Below are 19,131 nucleotides of genomic sequence, written 5' to 3' on the forward strand. Positions count from 1 at the left end.
CCTGTCATGCTTATCTGGGGAAGAATGCTTTTACAGCAGTCGCCTGTGCTACGTGACCCTCTCTTCTTGAACCCAGGCAGGCAGTCTTAAGTCTGGCCAGCGTGAAACTATAGGGATAATGACATTTAACAGACCTAATCAGATTTTCTCAAATTGAATGCGAGATAGAGAAAGCTGGACAGTTGGTAGTGAGGACAGAAATGGAGACTAGCTAAGCCTTAAAATTAGACAAAACAGATTCACAGACTGGGCTATAAAGGTACAACAGAACAGACTTTCCCTCAAAACTGCCATAATTCATTCAATTTCATTTATGGGGCTGAGATTTTCTATAATTTTCTTCCAGGCCTGGCCACAAGCTCCCTCTTTTCCTTATATTTACTTTCAGCCTTATAATAAAGCTCTCATCATATAAGTAAACTTAAGTGAATGCCTATTTTTGCAGTCAGGAGTCTAATGCAGAAATGATCTTATTTGATTTGATTCTCCCAACAACCTTTTTATATAGGAAGAATGGATAGTAGCTTCTCAACTAGACCAAATTCTGGCTTTCTCCCTCATTATATCCTAAATACTGGTACTGCAAGAGAATTCTTTCTAAATCAGATTTGATTATGTCATGCTTTCAAAAGCCTTCAATGGTTCCCTTCCACCTACAGAATAAAGTCCAAATTGTGGAGAAGGGCAAAGTCCTATTCCAGCATCATCCCTTATTCTTCCCTTCTCCCATGCTTCCGACCACGTGTGTGGTAGGATGGACAACCTGCCCACAACAAAATGAAGCCCTTTTACAGCTCTGTGTTTTTGCTCATATTGGTGGTTCCATTTGCTTGGTATTTGCTTCCCCAGTTTATATAAGCCCAAATCTGGTCCATATATTTTCTTTAACTTACTTCTTACAACTGAAGTATAGTCGATATATACAGTATTGTTTTTAGTTTCAAGTGTACAATATAGCGACTTGACATTTATATACATTACAAAATGCCCACCACAAAAAGGGCAGTTATCTGTTACCATACAAAGTTATTACAACATTACTGACTATATTCCTAATCCTATACTTTATATCCTCATGACTTACTTATTTTATAAATGGTAGTTCATACTGCATAAACCCCTTCATCTGTTCTCCCCATCCAACCCATCCCTCCTCCCATCTGGCAACCATCAGTTTGTTCCCTGTATTTGTGAGTCTGTTTCTGTTAAGTTTATTCATTTGTTTTGTTTTTTAGATTCCACTTTTAAGTGAAATTGTATGGTATTTATCTTTCTCCATCTGATTTATCTCACTAATACCCTCTAGGTCCATCCATGTTGTTGCAAATGGCAAGATTTCATTCTTTTTATGGCCCAAGTAATAGTCCATTGTGTGTGTGTGTGTGTGTGTGTGTGTGTGTGTGTGTGTGTGTGTGTGTGTGTGTATGCATGCCAAACCTTCTTTATCTGTTCATCTATCGATGGATACTTAGGTTGCTTCTGTATCTTGCCTATTGTAAATAATGCTGCAGTAAACATAGGAGTGCATATTACTGTTTGCATTTTCTTAACCCTCATGTAGTGCATGAGGGTTACTTTTTCTCCACATCCAAGCCAACACTTGTTATTTTTTGTCTGTTTGGTAATAGCCATACTGACAGGTGTGAGATGATATCTCATTTTGGTTTTGATTTGCATTTCCCTGATGATTAGTGATGTTGAGCATGTTTTCATGTGTCTGTTGGCTGTCTGTAGGTCTTCTTTGGAAAAATGTCTACTTAGGTCTTCTGCCCATTTTTTAATTTGATTTTTTTAATTGTATGAGTTCTTTATGTATTTTGGATATTAACCCCTTACTGGATATATCATTTGCAAATATCTTCTCCCATTCAGTAGTTTGCCTTTACATTTTGTTGATGGTTTTCTTTGCTGTGCTGTTCATATAGTCCCAACAGTTTATTTTTGCTTTTGTTGCCTTTGCCTGGGGAGATAGATCTAAAAAAATGTTGCTAAAACTGATATCCAAGAGTTTACCACTTGTTTTAGGAGTTTTATGGTTTCAGGTCTTACATTTAGGTCTTTATTTTAAGTTTATTTTTTGTATATGGGTTGATAAAGTAGTCGAGTTTAGTCTTTTCCATGTAACTATCCAGTTTACCCAACACCATTTATTAGAAAGACTGTCTTTTCCCCATTGTATATTCTTGCCTAGCTTTGTCATAGGTTAATTGACCATAGAAGTGTGGGTTTAGGGGTCCCTGGGTGGCTCAGTTAAGTATCTGCCTTCAGCTCAGGTCATGATCTCAGGGTTCTGGGATTGAGCCCCACATGTGGCTCCCTGCTCAGTGGGGAGTCCACTTCTCCCCCGTCTGTCCCTCCTGGTCATGCTCACTCTTTCTCAAATAAATAAATAAAATATTTTTTTAAAAAAAGAAGTGTGGGTTTACTTTTGGGCTCTCTATTGTTCCACTGATCTATGTGTTTATTTTAGTGCCAGTACCATACTTTTTTGATTACTATTGCTTTGTAGTATAATTTGAAATCTGGGAGTGTGATACTTCCTGCTTTGTTCTTTTTTAAGATTGTTTTGGCTATTCAGGTTTTTTTTTTGTGTGTGTGGTTCCATACAAATTTTAGGATTATTTGTTTTACTTCTGAGAAAAATGCTTTTGGTACATTGAGAAAGATTGCATTGAATCTGTATAATGCTTTGGGTAATATGGACATTTTAACAATATTAATTTTCCAATCCATGAATATGGTATATCTTTCCATTTACTTGTGTCATCTTCAATTTCTTTCATGAACATCTTATAGTTTTTAAGAGTACAGGTCTTTCACTTCTTCTGTTAAATTTATTCCTAAGTATTTTTTTAAATGCAATTCATAAGTGGGTTAGTTTTCCTAATTTCTCTGGCTGCTAGTTAGTGTATAGAAACACAACAGATTTCTGTATATTAATTTTGTATCCTGTAACTTTACTGAATTTATTAGTTCTAAGTTTTTTTGGTGGAGTCTTTACAGTTTTCAATATGTAGTATGTTAGCTGCAGTAGTGAATTTTACCTCTTGCTTACCAATTTAGATGCTTTTTTTTCATCTGATTACTGTGGCTAGGACTTCCAGTACTATGTGGAATAATAGTGGTTAGAGTGGGCATCCTTGTCTTGTTCCTGACCTTAGATGAAAATCTTCAAGCTTTTCACCATTGAGTATGGTTATTAGCTGTGGGTTTGTCATATTATGGCCTTTATTATGTTGAGGTATATTCCCTCTGTATCTACTTTGTTGAAAGTTTTATCATAAATGGATGTTGAATTTTGTCAAAATGCTTTTTCTGCATCGATTGAGATGATCATATGATTTTTAACCTTCATTTTGTTGTGGTATATCATGTTGATTTTCACATAATGATCCTTGAATCTCTGGAATAAATTCCATTTGATTGTGATCAGTGATACCTTTAATGTATTGCTGAATTCAGTTTGCTAATACTTTGTTGAAGATTTTTGAATCTATGTTCATTAGAAGTACTGGCCTGTAATTTTGTTGTTGTTGTTGTTTTTTGTAGTGTCTTTGTCTGGTTTTGTTATCAGGGTAATGCTGACCTCATAATGAATGAATTTAGAAGAGTTCCTTCCTCTTTAATTTTCTGGAATTGTTTGAGAAGGATAGGTATTAACTCTTCTTTAAAAGTTTTATAGAATTCATCTGTGATGCCATCTGATCTTGGACTTTTGTTTGTTGGGAGTTTTTCAACTATTGATTCAATTTCATTACTAGTGATCAGTCTGTTCAAATTTTCTGTTTCTTCCTGATTCAGTCTTGAAAGATTATGTTTCTAAATTTATCCATTTCTTCTAGGTTGTCCAGTTTGCTGGCATATTATTTTTTTGTAGTAGTCTCTTATAATCCTTTGTATTTCTATGGTGTTGGCTGTAACTTCTCCTGTTTCATTTCTGATTTAAGTCCTTTTTTTCTTGATGAGTCTGGCTAAAGGTTTTATTTTTTTATTTTTTATTTTTTTAAAGATTTTATTTATTTGACAGAGAAACACAGCTAGAGAGGGAACACAAGCAGGGGGAGTGGGAGAGGGAGAAACAGGCTTCTCGCGGAGCAGGGAGCCCAATGCAGGGCTTGATCCCGGGACCCCAGGATCATGACCTGAGCCGAAGGCAGACGCTTAACGATTGAGCCACCCAGGCGCCCCAAGGCTAAAGGTTTTAAACACTGTTTATCTTTTTAAAGAATCAGCTGTTAGTTTCACTGATCTTTTCTATTTTTTGTCTCTATTTATTTCCACTGTGATCTTTCTTATTTTTTCTACTAACTGGTTTTCTTTGTTCTTTTTCACTAAATTTAGATTAGGTTAGATTGTTTGAGATTTTTATTATTTCTTGAGGTAGGCCTCTTTTGTTATAAACTTCCTTCTTAGAACTGCTTCTTTTGCATCCTAAAGATTTTGGAATGTTGTGTTTCCATTTTCATTTGTCTCACGGTATTTTTTGATTCCCTCTTTGATTTCTTTGTTGACCTATTGCTTGTTTAGTAGCATGTTTTTGGCCTTCATTTTTTTCCAGTTTTTTTTTTTTTTAATTGTAAATGATTTCTTCTAGTGTCACACTGTTGTCAGAAAAGATGCTTGGTAAGATTTCAATCTTCTTAAATTTATTGAGACTTTTTGGCCTAACGTGATCTATTCTAGAGAATGTTCCATGTGCACGTCAAAAAAAAAAAAAAATGTGTATTCTGCTGTTTGGGGATGAAATATTCTATTCTAAAAAAAAAAAAAAAATTTACATGCCTTAAAATTTGTCAATAAATCTCCTTCATGTCAAGTAATTTTTAAAATTTAAAAATATTCTGTTAAGCCAATCTGATTTAATGTGTCATTAAAGCTACTGTTTCATTATTTTCCGTCTGGATGATCTATCCATTGTTGTAAGTGGGGCATTAAAGTCTCCTTCTACTACTGTATTTCTCCTTTTAGGTCTGTTAATATTTGCTCTATATATTTAGGTGCTGCTATGTTGGAAACAAATATTTACAGTTGTTATATCCTCTTGTTGGACTGATCCCTTTATCATTATATAATGCCCTTCTTTGTCTCTTGTTATAGTCTTTGTGTTAAAGTCTGTTTTTGTCTAAGCATTAACCACCCTAGTTTTTTCTTCACTTCCATTTGCATGGAATATCTACATTCATCCCTTCACATTCAGTATGTGTCTTTTGGTCTGAGGTAAGTCTCTTGTATGAGGCATACAGATGGATTTTTTTTTTTTTTTTAATCCATCCATTCATTTCATGTCTCTTGGTTGGAGCATTTAGTTCATTTACATTTAATGTAATTATTCATATGTATGTTCATATTTATTGTCATTTTGTTAACTGTTTTCTATTTGTTTTTGTAGCTCTCTGGTTCTTTTCCTCTTGCTCTCTTCTCTTGTGATTTCATGACTTTCATAGTGTTATGCTTGAGTTCCTTTTTATTTTTTGTGTATCTGTTATTGGTTTTTAATGCCATGAGGTTCATTCTAAAAGCACAGTACATTACCCTCTCCATGATTATGTATTTGATATCATATTGTACATATTTTTATTTTGTCTCTTAACTAATTATTACAGATATAGTTGATTTTACTAATTTTGTCTTTTAATTTTTATACTAGCTTTAAGTGGTTTATCTACTACTTTTACTGTATTTTGCTTTTGCCAGTGGAATTTTTCTTTCATAATTTTCTTATTAAAATTTTCTGCTTAGAGGATTTCTTTTCACATTTTTTTAAGACTGGTAGAGTAATAATGAACTCCTTTAAACTTTTGTTTGGACAACTTTTTATCTCTCCTTTAATTCTTGCTGGGTAGAGCATTCTTGGTTGTAGGTTTTTTCATTTTAGCACTTTGAATATATCATGCCAGTCTCTTCTGGCCTGCAAAGTTTCTGCTGAAAAATCAGCTAACAGTTGTATGGGTGTTTTGTTGTATATAACTAGTTGCTTTTCTCTTGCTGTTTTTAAGATTCTCTCTTTATCTTTACTTTTTGGCATCCTAATTATTATGTGTCTTATTTTGGACCTCCTTTGGTTCATCTTGTTTGGGGCTCTCTTGTGCTTCCTGGACCTGGATGTCAGTTTCCTTCCCTAGGTCAGGGAAGTTTTCAGCTATTTTCTCTTCAAATAAGTTTTCTACCCCTTTCTCTTCTTCTGGGACCCCTATAATGCGAATGTTAGTCTGCTTAATGTTGTTCTAGAGGTCCCTTACCATATCCTCATTTTTAAAAATTCCTTTCCATTTGCTCTTCTGTTTGGATGATTTCCTCTACCCCGTCTTCCAGATTGCTGTTCTGCATCCTCTAATCTGCTGTTATGTATTTTTCATTTCAGTTATATTCTTCAGCTCAGACTTGTTCTTTTTTATATTTTCTATCTCCTTAAGTTTTCACTGAGTTCATCCACTCTTCTTCTAAGTTCAGTGAGCATCTTTATGACCATTACTTTGAATTCTTTATCAGGTAGATTGCTTGTCTCCATATTGTTTAGTTCTTTTTCTGAGGTTTTGTTTTGTTCTCATTTAAAACATATTCCTCTATCTCATTTTATCTGACTCTCTGTGTTTGTGTCTTGGTATTAGGTAGGTCAGCTATGTCTCCTAGTTTAAAGGTAGTGTCCCATGGGCCTAGAAGTGCAATTCTCCCTGGTCACCAGAACAAGGCATTCCAGGGCTATCCTCTGTATATGCTGTGTGATTTCCTGTTGTGACAGGCCACAGCTGGTGTGGGTGTGCTGGTGGGCAGGGATGCCCCTCTCACCCAGGGCTGGAGTCACTATGGAGGGGTACCAGTCCTGACAGAGGCTGCCCCCTGGGTATGGCATGGTGGCAGCTGCTTTGGAGGGGCACCTGCCGGGTTGGGTGGGGCAGGTCTGTAGGGGCATGCCAGGGTTGGGCAAGCTATGCTAGCAAGGTAGATGGAAAGTGTCAGAACTGTCATTTGCCAGTGTTGGGCTAGCTGGGCTGAAGGTAGGCAAGAAAAACGGTATCTACCAGCACTTCTGTTCCTGGGGAAAGTGCCCAGCCTCTCTGGTACATGCCTTAAAATTTGTCAATAAATCTCCTTCATGTCAAGTAATTTTTAAATTTTAATATCTTTCCTGGTTTTTGGAGCAAGTGATACTGTCTCTAGGCCTTTAAGAGCAGAGTTTAGGTTTCCTATAGGCCTCTGGGTCTTTTGGAGTTAAGCCCCACTGATTTTAAAAGCAGACATTATGGGGACTCACACTCCTGATGCAGATCTCCAGGCAGGGGGTCCCTGATGTGGAGTTGAACCCCTTACCCCACAGGGATGACCTCCACACCATCCCTCCTGCTGGTGGGTCACTGCTGGACACTTTTCAAATGGCTGTTTTTCCACTGGGTCTCAAGGGTAACCAAGACTGTATGTGAGACATCCAAGTGGGGAAACCTCAGTTTCCTATAGCACTTGGGGACCCCTGGATGTCAACTAGTTTATTTTCCAAGCCAGATGTTCTGAGTGCTTGTTTCTCTGGTGCAGATCCCAGGGGCCAGAGTGCCTGATATGGGGCATCAACCCCTTGCTTTTCTGGAAGAAGGGCTAGCTGGTGAGATCCCTCCCTATTGTGTGTTGCCATGCTGCGGGTGGGGTTTTTTTTGTGAGACTGTGTCTCTGCCTCTTCTACCTATCTTTACCCTTTGTTGTGGAGAGCAATTCATCTAGCTTTCAGATCTTTTTGGAGAGAAATGATCCATATGTTCCTATAGTTTTGGTATGTCTGAGGGAGGAGGTGAGTTCAGAATCTTCCTATGCTGCCATCTGGGACCCAATCTCCTGGGTTCATATATTTTCTATTTGCCCTTCCAGATCTATTTTCCTCATTCTTCACTTGCTCTTTGTGCAGGGAAGCTGACCTGCCTGAACTATATCAATGAACTCACTTGCTTTCTGGCTTCTGATTGGCCTTGACTGATTGGAGGGCAGAAGAGTTAACTCAGGGCATTTTGTTCCCCCAGCTCTCTTCTTGCTATGACTAAAGGCTGGCTGTGCATGTCCCCTATTGGGGCCCTCTCTTGAGTTACAGCTTTGTATGGATTCCCATTACAATTATTACCTCTCCTTGGGCCTAAGGGGTAGCAGAAACTTCCTCCTATGACTAGCCCTGGGGTTACTATGGTTATCCCCATATTGGTTTTTCTAAACATTGCCTAAACATTTGTACATAGTCCTTTTATTAAACTGCCCTTCATTACCTAGTTTGCATATATCTGTTTCCTGTGATAATAAATGTATCAACTGACAATGTGGTTTTAATAAACCTCATGAACATTCAGGGGTCCACCAGACATTACAATATGTTGATATTTAAAATTTTTCACGTTTTGTACATAATTATTAACAGTAATGTATCTCACCTGTTCATAGACTTTGAACCTTCCAAAGGATAGTAGAAAAGAGCAATTATAGTGAGAACAGTTTCCATGGTGTTTGTAAGAGTTCTGGTACAGCAATACCATGTGAACCAAGAGCATAACTGGCAAAAAAACTAAGAACAATTATAAGCAAACATATATGGAGTGGGAAATGGAAAAGCTCAGTATTATCTTCTTCTATGGAAAACAGCAAGTCTACCTACTGCAAAAATCACATCAAAACATAAACGATATTGAAAATAGGCATGCCCAAACATTGTTTTTAAGAAGTTACATTACACACAGATCTATGATAATACCAGATATGTAGGTGTTAAAGTTAACAAGTTTATACTTTCAGGTAAATTGACTAAAATAATAAACCAGTTTTTGGAAGAACATGCAAACAGAAGCATCAAGTCTACAAAGCAAATGTCTTAAAAGAACTTGTTAGCTGGTGCAAGGATGTTAAACATGTGGTATTAGATTCCTATCTCTTCAAATACAGCCTTTAAAAAATGTTCCAAATTTTTGTGGATTTAAAGGCTTTTCTTAAACTAGAAGAAACTAGTACTACTACTTTGGAGGAAGGATTTCAAAGGCATTACACTTTTGCCATTTTAGGTTGAGCCTTCATCTGTGTATGTAAGCACAAAATAAAGAGACTGATTTTATCCTTGAATCCATTAACAAGGACTCACTCGCTAAACCATTCTGTCTTTTTAATGCAAATAAACACACTACCTGCAGAAATGTATTATTAATAATTTATTTATAATAATATTAAATATTTATTAATAAATAAATAATAAATTATATTCCAGAAATTTGTTGATAAATTGGTCACTTGGAATTTGGAACATATTTTCCAGTAGAAATAGTACTAAAAAGGTAGTAAGATTTCAAAGCTAGCTTGTATAAGTTTATTTAATTTAAGAACGAGCCAAGGAAGGTTAACCACAGTACTAAAGAATCCAATCACGCTTCAGGTTATGGTTTCAATGAGAAAATCCATTCAAGGTTTGAATGTGATATAAGGAATCTATCACTCCACTGTGAAATAAGCCAGTCTGACAAAGGACAGTTTTCTACACCACATTTTCTCCCTTACAGAGTCTAACTATTTCAAATACTCTAGCTAGAGGTGAAAGAATGCTTCAGTGAAAATGTACTTCTTAGGCTCAGTCTCAGGTCGCTGGAGGTAGGGAACAAAGGTTGTAGGTGATTTGTTAGGTAGGCAATGATTAGAACTATTCCTACTGAATTTTACAGAAAGTGAGGCAAAGACTCTGACAGCTTTGATGACTGCAGTGCTTCCAAAAGCTGTTCCTAGGGTTCAAAGACTTGGAGGGCATCAATGGCGTCAATCACCCAGGGTGCAATCAGAAGGAGCGACATGGCAGGCACCACTTGCATTTTGCTGTCCTTCATTATGGAAGCACCTCTCTAAAGTTGTACAAAGTATCTTCTGAAGCTGTTTTGAGAACTGATTTTTCCATGTGCTTCATGCTGTTAGGAATGAAGTAAGTGACTAGTTTTTAAAGTGTTTAGGACTTACCACCCATTTTGCCATTTGCTGATTTTCTAGTTGCTTCATTATTGAGTAGAGTCTAATGTCTGCTATAGCAGACAGAAGTGCTTGGGCAAGTCTAGGAATCCAGATCTTCAATAGTTCAAAAAAAAAAAGATATTAAAAAACACGTACCAGTTCACACAGAATTAAGAAATCAACAAACTGATCCAACTATCAACTGAAGGCCATTCTTAGTACAAAAATAGACATAATGTATTATTCTATTGTTCTGCAAAAATACCTGCTTTTCTACAAAAATTACATTAATTTTTCAGGGAAATGCCCAAGGTAGTTTTATCATTCTCATTCTTTCTCTCTGTAATTTATATATTACAACACTACTCCTTTTAATGTAGATAGCCAACAAAACAGTTCATTGTGTTAAGGTTCTATTTTAGAAGCACATTTAGTGATTTTCATTAGCATAACAATAGGTTAAATTTTTATGAAGCACTTATAGTAATGTGTGATAGGTATCACACCAAGTACTTTATATATATATCAGCTCATTCAGTCCTCCTAACAATCCCTGTGAGATAGGTACTGCCTTATAATTGAGGAAACTGAGGTAAAGAGATGTTAAATAATTTTCTCAAGGCTGCACAGCTACTTAGTGTGGAAACCAGAATTCAAACCTAGGTCTTCCTGATTCTAAAGCCTGTGCTCTTAACTACTAAGTGACATTACTTCCCCATCCTGCAATATAGATAATAAAATGAGTTACTTTCTTTTTCCATAAAAGGACAAGTATTCTATAATTATAGAAACATAGTAATCAGATGACATTAAAAAGTAAATTTAAGAGCAAAACTAAAGAGTAAATGTATTATAACTTAATTACAGTTAGTAATTCTAATGCTACAAATGACATCTTTGAGAGTTTTAAAAAAATGTGTCAGTTATTAACAAAATAACACACTGACAGAGCACAATTTAATCTGGTTTGTTCGAAAGATGTGTTTCTAAAAATATATTTAAGTTTGTATTTTTGTCGGATCAACATTCATTCACTTTATAGCATAATTAGAGTGGCTCTACTGTCAGGTGTCAGCAGCTTCTAACACCTTCTAACACTTTTAACACATGTTCCTCTTCTTTGTTAGTAATCTGTAAATAAATGCTTAAGTCTTAAAGGTATGATGTACTTCATAATTTCACTTAAACTCTGCCCTGTAAAATACAGCAAAAGGCATCTATATACATACCTTCTGTTTTCTCTGCATAGAGATCTATATGCTTCATTCTTACCTCTCAGGCCTGAAAGTAGTTCATGTGAGAAGTCAGTTTGGCTACAAACTTAATATAAGCCAACAGTATGAGGAACCACTAAAACTAAAAGAATCCTTGTGCACTGACAGAAGTATAACATTTGTAGGATTAATGGTTCCACTATATTCTGAACTAGTTACCCTAGCTTTCAATATTATATTCAATTTGGAGACCTACATTTTAAGACAGATATTAATAAATTATAAGATGTCTAAAGGACATTATCTGATTATGATATTTAGAAATGGAGATGTTTATCCTGGACAAATAAAACTTTCTGAAGGGTTGTTTTGTAGAAATCTTGAATTTAAAAGAAGGTAGATTTGGGGCGCCTGGGTGGCTCAGTCATTTAAGCGTCTGCCTTTGGCTCAGGTCATGATCCCAGGGTCTTAGGAGAGAGCCCCATGTCGGGCTCCCAGCTAAGCGGGGAGCCTCCTCCTCCCTCTCTCTGCTGCTCGTGCTCTGTGTCTCAAATAAATAAAATCTTTAAAAAAATAAAAATAAAAGAAGGTAGATTTTAGCTCAACACAAAAATAAGTGGAGATGTAAATTCCCAGTTATTAGAAGTCTCTCCAGACTTTTAAGATACCGTAATTTTCTAGGTTTATAGTAAGGACCTGAGAAGAATTAAATAATAGTTGCATATGACTCTTGGAAATAAAAAGTAGAGGGGTGGGGCAAAGAGAAGGAACGTGCAAGGGGTAAACCTTGAGTATGATATTGTGTTGGCAGCTTATCATTCTCCTGTTCTTTAAGCTCCTGATCCCTCCATTAAGCTCCAGAGGTCAGATGCCCTTACATGTCTTCTGACTATTGAAAGCCCCCACTGTGGCACCCTATTCAGGTCTCCCTTCTATGTCCCTTTCTTCTAATGTGTTCTAAGCCAGTGCTGTCCAGTAGAGATATAACACGATCCATGTACGTAATTTAAAATTTTATAGTAGCCAAATTAAAAAATAAAAAAAAATCCCAAACAGGTAAAATTAATTTTAGTTATTTTGTTTAACCCAATATATCTAAATTATTATTTCATCAAAATAAAAAAATTACAAAAACATTTTACATTTTTATTTTGTACTAGGTTTTTGATATCCAGTATGAATTTTATACTAATAGCACTTCTCAATGTGGACTAGCCATATTTCAAATATTCAATAGACACATGTGCCTAGTGGCTACCATATTGGTGCAATTCTAAGCCATTCCTAATTCTGTATACACACTTTATGCAGTTTAGGGAGAAGCTATCTGGTAAGAGCACCAGGCTATGAATGAAGCAGACCTAGGATCTAGTTTTAGCTCTCCTTTTAATATGCTGTGACCTTGGTCTATTTATTTCACTTCTTTGACCCCTTCTGGTTTCAAAAGTATGTAATCTATGTTTAAAATAATCAATATGACAGTATGAATGACTAACTGATAGCATCTTAATGTTTCTCCACCTGGTCAAGTTCCAGATAGGACAGAGGATTTGAGGGGGACAGTGGGGTGGGGATGGGGACTACAGGAGGTTTACTTTAAATCACAAAATGGCCAGGTGGGTCAGCTACAGGTTGAGGGAAGTGGATAGGTCCTGGAGGAATAGGAAGTTTTCTATCTTAAAGACTCCTTCATTCATAATATAACCTACTTCTTGGGATATAAGATATCCTTGATGACATTATGTATATTGCCTGTGGTTCCAGACTTTATGGTTATCCTACATAATCTAGAAACCCTGACAGAAGGGAATTCAAAGCCCCTAACTTCCACACGTGTCAATGGGAGAAACTCTGCTACTGCTCTAAATTCTCCTTCCCCATGATCCTTCCATGTGTCTTTCCAGGCTCCAAGAAGCCCTCAGGATTTGGACTGCCTTTAGAATTCTGGGCCACTTCCCTACAGAAAATGGGGAAGGCCCAAACTTCTGCGTCTAATCTGAGGACAGCTTAAAGGATCTTGAGAGTGAGTTTAGAGAAACTTCGGCACCATTAGTTCTTTGGTACCTTCTTTTGGCAACTGACCCCAGAAGTTCATGATCTAGGAATTACAACCCTACTTACTATTGCTGCCTAATTACTACACACATAGCACAATGATTGTGCATATCATTAAATTCTTGTCAAATTAATTTTCTCTAAGATTTAATTTCAACACTAAATCCTGAATGGGTTTATATATAGTCTTCATAAGCTCATATAACATGGTCTTCTGCTCACAAGTTAAACAAGATACAACACTGCTCTTGTGTGATTCTTTCATGAAAGAAGAATACTTCTAAAGTCCAAATAATTAATATAAAATGTAGTCATTCTGAAAGTCTGAATATCTTAACAGGATTCCTTGAAGTAGGACACTTTCATGCTCAGTTTTGTGTTTCAGCACACAATGAGGGGTTACACATCACAGTATGTCTTTGAACTGTGGGCTGCCCAGATATGGTCAGAGTTTAGCAACAGTATCTCTTTTTTTTTTTTTTTTTTTTAAATTTTTTTTTTAAATTTTATTTATTTATTTGAGAGAGAGAATGAGATAGAGAGAGCATGAGAGGGGGGAGGGTCAGAGGGAGAAGCAGACTCCCTGCCGAGCAGGGAGCCCGATGCGGGACTCGATCCCAGGACTCCAGGATCACGACCTGAGCCGAAGGCAGTCGCTTAACCAGCTGAGCCACCCAGGCGCCCGCAACAGTATCTTTTTAAAAACAAACTTTGTGATACCAATAATGTCATTGAGTTAAAATACATTAGCCTTTTAAAAAGGATGGAATAAATCGACCTTTTTGATTACTTTTATTTAAACTTACCAGCAGCTGAACACTATCTTTTCCCAAAAGATGCAGAATCTTGTAAATGCTTGCAAAGATTAAGGGATAAGTGTAACCCCTCAATCTTTCTGTCCATTCCCAGGTCAAATAACCATAATTAGTAATATTAAGGACTAATGTTAAATAGCACTGAAACAAAATCTATTTGATTTCTGTGCATAAAAAATTTCTATTTTTTTGATAAAGAAGCTTAAAACCACAGCATTTTATACTGGTTATTTGAATTAAAAATGCAATTGGCCAATTAAACTCATAACTTCTTCAAGAAGGGAATGTGTTTTTTACTTCATCTATATCCTCCACAGTACTGAGCACTATGGGAATACCTGCTGGTTAAAGGCTGAGTCAAGTATATTAACATCAAAGAAAGGTAGAAGAAATACTAGTGTAAAATAATGGTATACTTTGATAAGTTAAAATTACTTAGAGAATATATGGAAAATTGATTGAAAATATATAATAGAAGCTGGCACAATTTCTAAGATGAATATACATTTCTAGTCTGGAAAAGAAACTACAAAGGATATTTGAAAACCATGTGATGTGCAACTTCAAGAGACTGCCAATATTCATCTGGAACAAAACTTGTCTGGACTAAAAAACAGTTACATATTCGTAATGCTATGGTAAACAAGACCAGATAAATGTTTTCACCAAGAAGATCTGAAAAAGAAAACAAAACAAAACAAGTAATTGTGGCACAAAAGTCAGGCAAGTTCCACTTGCAGAACTAAAATCTGCTGCTCTGGTTGGCGCCTTGCTCAGACTCTGTGAAGGCACAGTAGAGAACTCTGGCCCAGCCACGCTACTCTCAAAGCAGACCTGGGTTGACAGTTATATGAGGGCCGGAGCCTCACCATTGGGAAATCACCACTCCTTTCATTTAACCAATCTTTCTGCAATTAATTGTATAAGGAGAATAGTAAGATATCACTGAAAAAGAGATACAGTTAACTAAGGCCTTAGGCTAATTAGGTGATATCCTATATGGGTAGCTAATGAAAGAAATCAGCTAACAAATTACTAACTTAGGATCAACTCTTCTATATATATCAAATGGTCCTCTGCATGTTTTTAAATAGCCCTTATCGATGCTTACTCTGTGCAAGGCACTGAGTTCATTCCTCCACATGCCTCATCTCATTTAATCCTCCACATCATGCTAAACGGTAGGTATTGGCCCCATTCACATATGAGGAAGTTGAGACGAAGAAGTTAAACTGCCTTGTCCAAAGTCAAAAAGGCTGCAATTACTAAACGGGATTCAAAACCAGGTCTATCTGCTGCCTCTATAGCCCTGCTCTTCGCCACAACTGGAGAGCCTGCAAGCTGAATACAGTTGTTGTTTTTTTTAATGTGAATTTAGTTGTCAACATTTAAAAATCCGACTTTATATTAAAATCTGTATTACAGCATTTCACAACTAAGATCTGACAACAAAGCTCAACTGGCAACAACTGGCTGGTTCTTTAATAGAAAGTGCTTTAATTTATTCAGACCCCTGTTTGGCCTCCTGAGTATTTGTGTTTGCATTCTAATCCATTTTGAGCCTTTTGCTATAGTTCTAGGTTCCTGCCACTCTCCCTCCTTATTCTCCAGGAACACATTTAAATATTTTTCAGACAATTGGTACATTCAACACAACACACGCCCCATCTCATCTTTGAGAAGCACTTAAAGAAACACCCCAACCGAACTGTATCTGCTGAAAGAAAACCCTTTACTCTGTGGACTGGTGCAGAATAAACAGTACTCAGAGCTGGCCCCTGAACAAGTGATCTTGATCAAGATATACCTAAAAGTTCAACTATATATCTGTGACGCGTATGGTAATTTACCATCGTTACTAACCTTTACCCTGAGGGATCCAACTTCTAACAACGGAAGGGTTAGGGGAAAAGAACGAGAGAACTCGGGCCCATCTACAACTCCCTTTCCCCCGTCACAATCCTCCTTCATTTAGCAAAATGATTCTCCCCTTTCTCGGTCTCAGGTTTCCACAGGGAAACTCAGCATTCTTTTCATGCCGCTTACACAGTGCTCCGCACATATAAGGCGCAAAATATTTATTGAATGAATGAGAAGTCCATCTTTATATTAAATACCCCCGTCTGACAGATCAAAAGCCCACTTACTGGGGTGATTTTGCTCCTGTCATCATCACACCGGACCAAAGAGAAGGCGGGGGTGGGGGGTGGGAAAAATAAATGGGCTGGGAGTCAGACCTGGTTCAACCCCAGGAATCAGACCCTCCGTAGCTGCGAAACCTTACGTAACTCCCACCGCGGGGGTCCCCTTTCTAAAATGCGGATGGCTACGTCATGTCAACTCGCTCCGCACGGCCGCGGCAGAACTAACTGATGCAGAACAAAGTGCCACGCAAGCGGCAGGAATGGAGAATCCGGGCTCGAGTGCACTACGATTTCGTGGCAACCCCGCCCAGCAGATGGAGCCCTAGCTCAGGGTCCGCGGCTTCCCGCCGCCACCGCCTGGGAGCTCGGCTCCCGCACCCCACCCGCTCACCTCCGCGGCGCTCGGTGCTCTTCCGGGGACTGAGGTACAAAGTTGACTTTCTCTTTCGCAGCTTCATCTTCTCAGGGGAGCGGTTCTGGAGACCGCGGAAAAAAAGTCGGCCATCGTCGCTCTCTTGCTTCATCCTGCACCTACTTCGAGGTCTGCTGAGGATCCCCTGACACCTCAGTCCCCGCGATGAGGGAGACCGCAGTTGGAGGAACGCGCGTTTCTCTTCCGCTCCCTAAGTTTGGCCTCTGCAGCAGCCGTCACACGCAGGCGCGGAGGTAGCTGGGAAAAGGCAGCTCCGTCACGGCGACCCCCGAAGTTTGTGTGTGCCGCCGAGTGCTGCAGGTCTGTTTGGCACGGGTAAGCTTGGTAAGCTTTGTCGCGAGCTCGCTTGCGCTTTTTCTTTGGCTTATCCTTCTCGTGAGGTTGCTGTCTCCCTTTGGCTTCGTGGTCTCTGCGCCCTGTTTTCTCTTCCGGAGACTGCTGGAAGGAGCCGGAGCTCCCCTAGGCTAGGGCAGACGAGAGGCGGGGTCAGCGACGCGGAGCGACCGCCGAACGGTCGGAGGTGTTTAAGTGGTAATGATAATAGTAATGATAATTACGATTCCCTCCCTTCCTTCCTCAGCGGGCGGTGAACCATAGCATTCTTGGTAAGCTGTCGTTTATCTAGTTAACCGTCCAAGAGCAAACAGGCATTTCTTTCCCATATTAGTTTAAATTACATTTTAGCGATGTTAAGGACAATCCAGTTTCTAGTATCGGTTCTGCCGCTAATGATTTCTGTAACCTCGGGGGCCGGTCTAGGAGACGGTGAAAGACTGTTATAAAAAATATGTAAATCCGTTACTCTGCTTTCCTCTTTCATAAACATCTGTTTTCTCCAGAGACTGGTGTTCCCAAATATAACTTTCTGATAAATACTGGAGTCTTTACTCCTCAGTTGTTAAAAGTAAATCAGTCAAATCTCCTTTATATTATAAAAAATGTATGGTGATAAACATAACATAATAAAATAAAATAAAATAAATGGATGGCAAGTTATTTCATGTGTTTGATGTCTACTTGTACCTTCTAAAGCATGAAAGGGAACTCATAAAATCTTTTAGCCTGCTTTAAAAATTGTTTTTAATTATGCATATTGCCAAAAAACATGAAATAGTAAAAAAGGGCTAATAATGAAAAGTAACAATTCTCTTTCTTCTACTTCCAGATTGGATTGGCAATCACTTTCAACTTTTTGGGGGAGCTGTTTCTTTTAGTGATTAGTTTTATGATGGTATGTAAAGGTGTAAAGAGGATTTCTCTTACCAGCCTCTCCCCCACTTTTGCCATTTTAAGAATTGTTTATTTAAAACCATTGAGAAAATTCTAGAATAGGATTTAGCTTTGTCTTACACCATCCCCTAATCCTGATTTGTCATATTCCCTGTATATTTATATTCCTATTTTAGTTAAATCAAGTGATATTTACATATTATGATGAAAATACTATTCACTCTGGAACAAAGTAGTGACCTGGAATCTTTTAAAAGGATGTTGTGCTAAGTTATTGCTTTGCTTTCCATTTTCTTTGTACACAGATCTGAAGGTATTTCCTGGATGTGGACTGTAATTTTTCAAAACCACGGTGTGGCAAAAGCACTGTATAGCATTTGTTGAAAAATGTTTGGGAGATTGACTCTTCCACAACTGCTTTTTGCTAGCATCCTCGGAATTGCTGGAGGGATGTATATTTATCAACCAGTATTTGAACAGTACTACCGAGATCAGATGGAATTAAAAGAAAAGTTGAAATTGGCACAAGAATCAGAAGAGAAGAAAAGTTAATACTACATGGAGTCGAAATGTAATTGTTTAAAGTTCTATTGAAATTATACATTGACTATAAATAATCTAGTAAAAACTTCTCAAGTATATTTTAAACACAAATAAATCATAGGTAATGATTTTAAAACAAGCACTGTCAATTTTAATGTTTAATTTTATTTGTCATTTTTTAAACTAAAATGAATGTCTTAAAGAATATTTTGTTTCCCAGTTGATGTTTATTTTTCTGGAAATGCAGCATATACAGGATCAAGGGATGACAAGACTCTATTTATAAAATAGCTGGGAATGGTGTTTATAGTACTGGTTATAGATGAAGTGGATCAAGTTAACCACCTCAGGCAGATTGCCCCTCAAGTAGCCTACAGTTAGCCGATTTAATATACATGAGCAGTCTTTCAGCCCCAGGCAGAATGAAGGAGTAAATTGAGAATGGGGGTAGCTCAGATCAAATTGAGGTTTTAGTTAAGATAGATGGTATTATATAGGATAGCAAATATGACACAGATCTGTTTGTTTAACCTAAGAAAATTTGCATTAATAATGGTGCAAAGGGTGGAATTAATTAGTTACAAAGCTATTTTTCATGTAGTTACAATGTTTTTTTGAAATTGGTAGGAACCGATAATTACTTATTCTAATAATCTTAAGCTTATATCTTCACTGAGAGCTATCAATGTAATCACATGTACAAGATGCTTCATTTAAATCAACTCATTTTTATTATTGATTTCTTTTTC

At 37.3% G+C, this 19,131-nt stretch overlaps 2 protein-coding genes across 7 annotated transcripts in view; one reads left to right on the forward strand and one right to left on the reverse strand.

Annotated features, from left to right (window-relative positions):
* Positions 1–16,701, reverse strand: part of PIGB (phosphatidylinositol glycan anchor biosynthesis class B) — a 37,610-nt gene extending 20,909 nt beyond the window's left edge. Inside the window, exons 1-5 of the mRNA XM_036078266.2 lie at positions 16,568–16,701; positions 14,572–14,707; positions 14,024–14,141; positions 9,958–10,062; positions 8,403–8,533 (exon numbers count right to left, since the gene is read on the reverse strand). Of these exons, the coding sequence (XP_035934159.1) occupies positions 8,403–8,533; positions 9,958–10,062; positions 14,024–14,141; positions 14,572–14,707; positions 16,568–16,700 (623 nt within the window). The 5' untranslated portion in view covers position 16,701. The remainder of the gene's footprint in view (positions 1–8,402; positions 8,534–9,957; positions 10,063–14,023; positions 14,142–14,571; positions 14,708–16,567) is intronic.
* An 84-nt stretch (positions 16,702–16,785) lies between these two features.
* PIGBOS1 (PIGB opposite strand 1) lies at positions 16,786–18,521 on the forward strand. 6 transcript variants are annotated; one of them, XM_036078271.2, is made up of 3 exons: positions 16,786–16,924; positions 17,775–17,840; positions 18,145–18,521. In XM_036078271.2, exon 3 carries the CDS (start codon positions 18,227–18,229, stop codon positions 18,389–18,391), a length of 165 nt encoding a protein of 54 aa, XP_035934164.1. In that variant the 5' UTR covers positions 16,786–16,924; positions 17,775–17,840; positions 18,145–18,226; the 3' UTR covers positions 18,392–18,521. The 6 variants fall into 6 exon arrangements, with proteins under 6 accessions (XP_035934164.1, XP_077935443.1, XP_077935446.1 ...); XM_078079319.1 differs by lacking the exon at positions 16,786–16,924 and adding an exon at positions 16,995–17,140; XM_078079318.1 differs by lacking the exon at positions 16,786–16,924 and adding an exon at positions 17,195–17,214.
* The last annotated feature ends 610 nt before the right edge of the window (positions 18,522–19,131 follow it).

The sequence above is a fragment of the Halichoerus grypus genome, chromosome 8 (genome assembly GCF_964656455.1).
Source record: "Halichoerus grypus chromosome 8, mHalGry1.hap1.1, whole genome shotgun sequence".
In the NCBI taxonomy this organism is placed as follows: domain Eukaryota; kingdom Metazoa; phylum Chordata; class Mammalia; order Carnivora; family Phocidae; genus Halichoerus; species Halichoerus grypus.

What these genes read in the sequence shown, in the direction of transcription:
- PIGBOS1 (XM_036078271.2), top strand. Translation starts at nt 18,227, where the DNA reads ATGTTTGGGAGATTGACTCTTCCACAACTGCTTTTTGCTAGCATCCTC.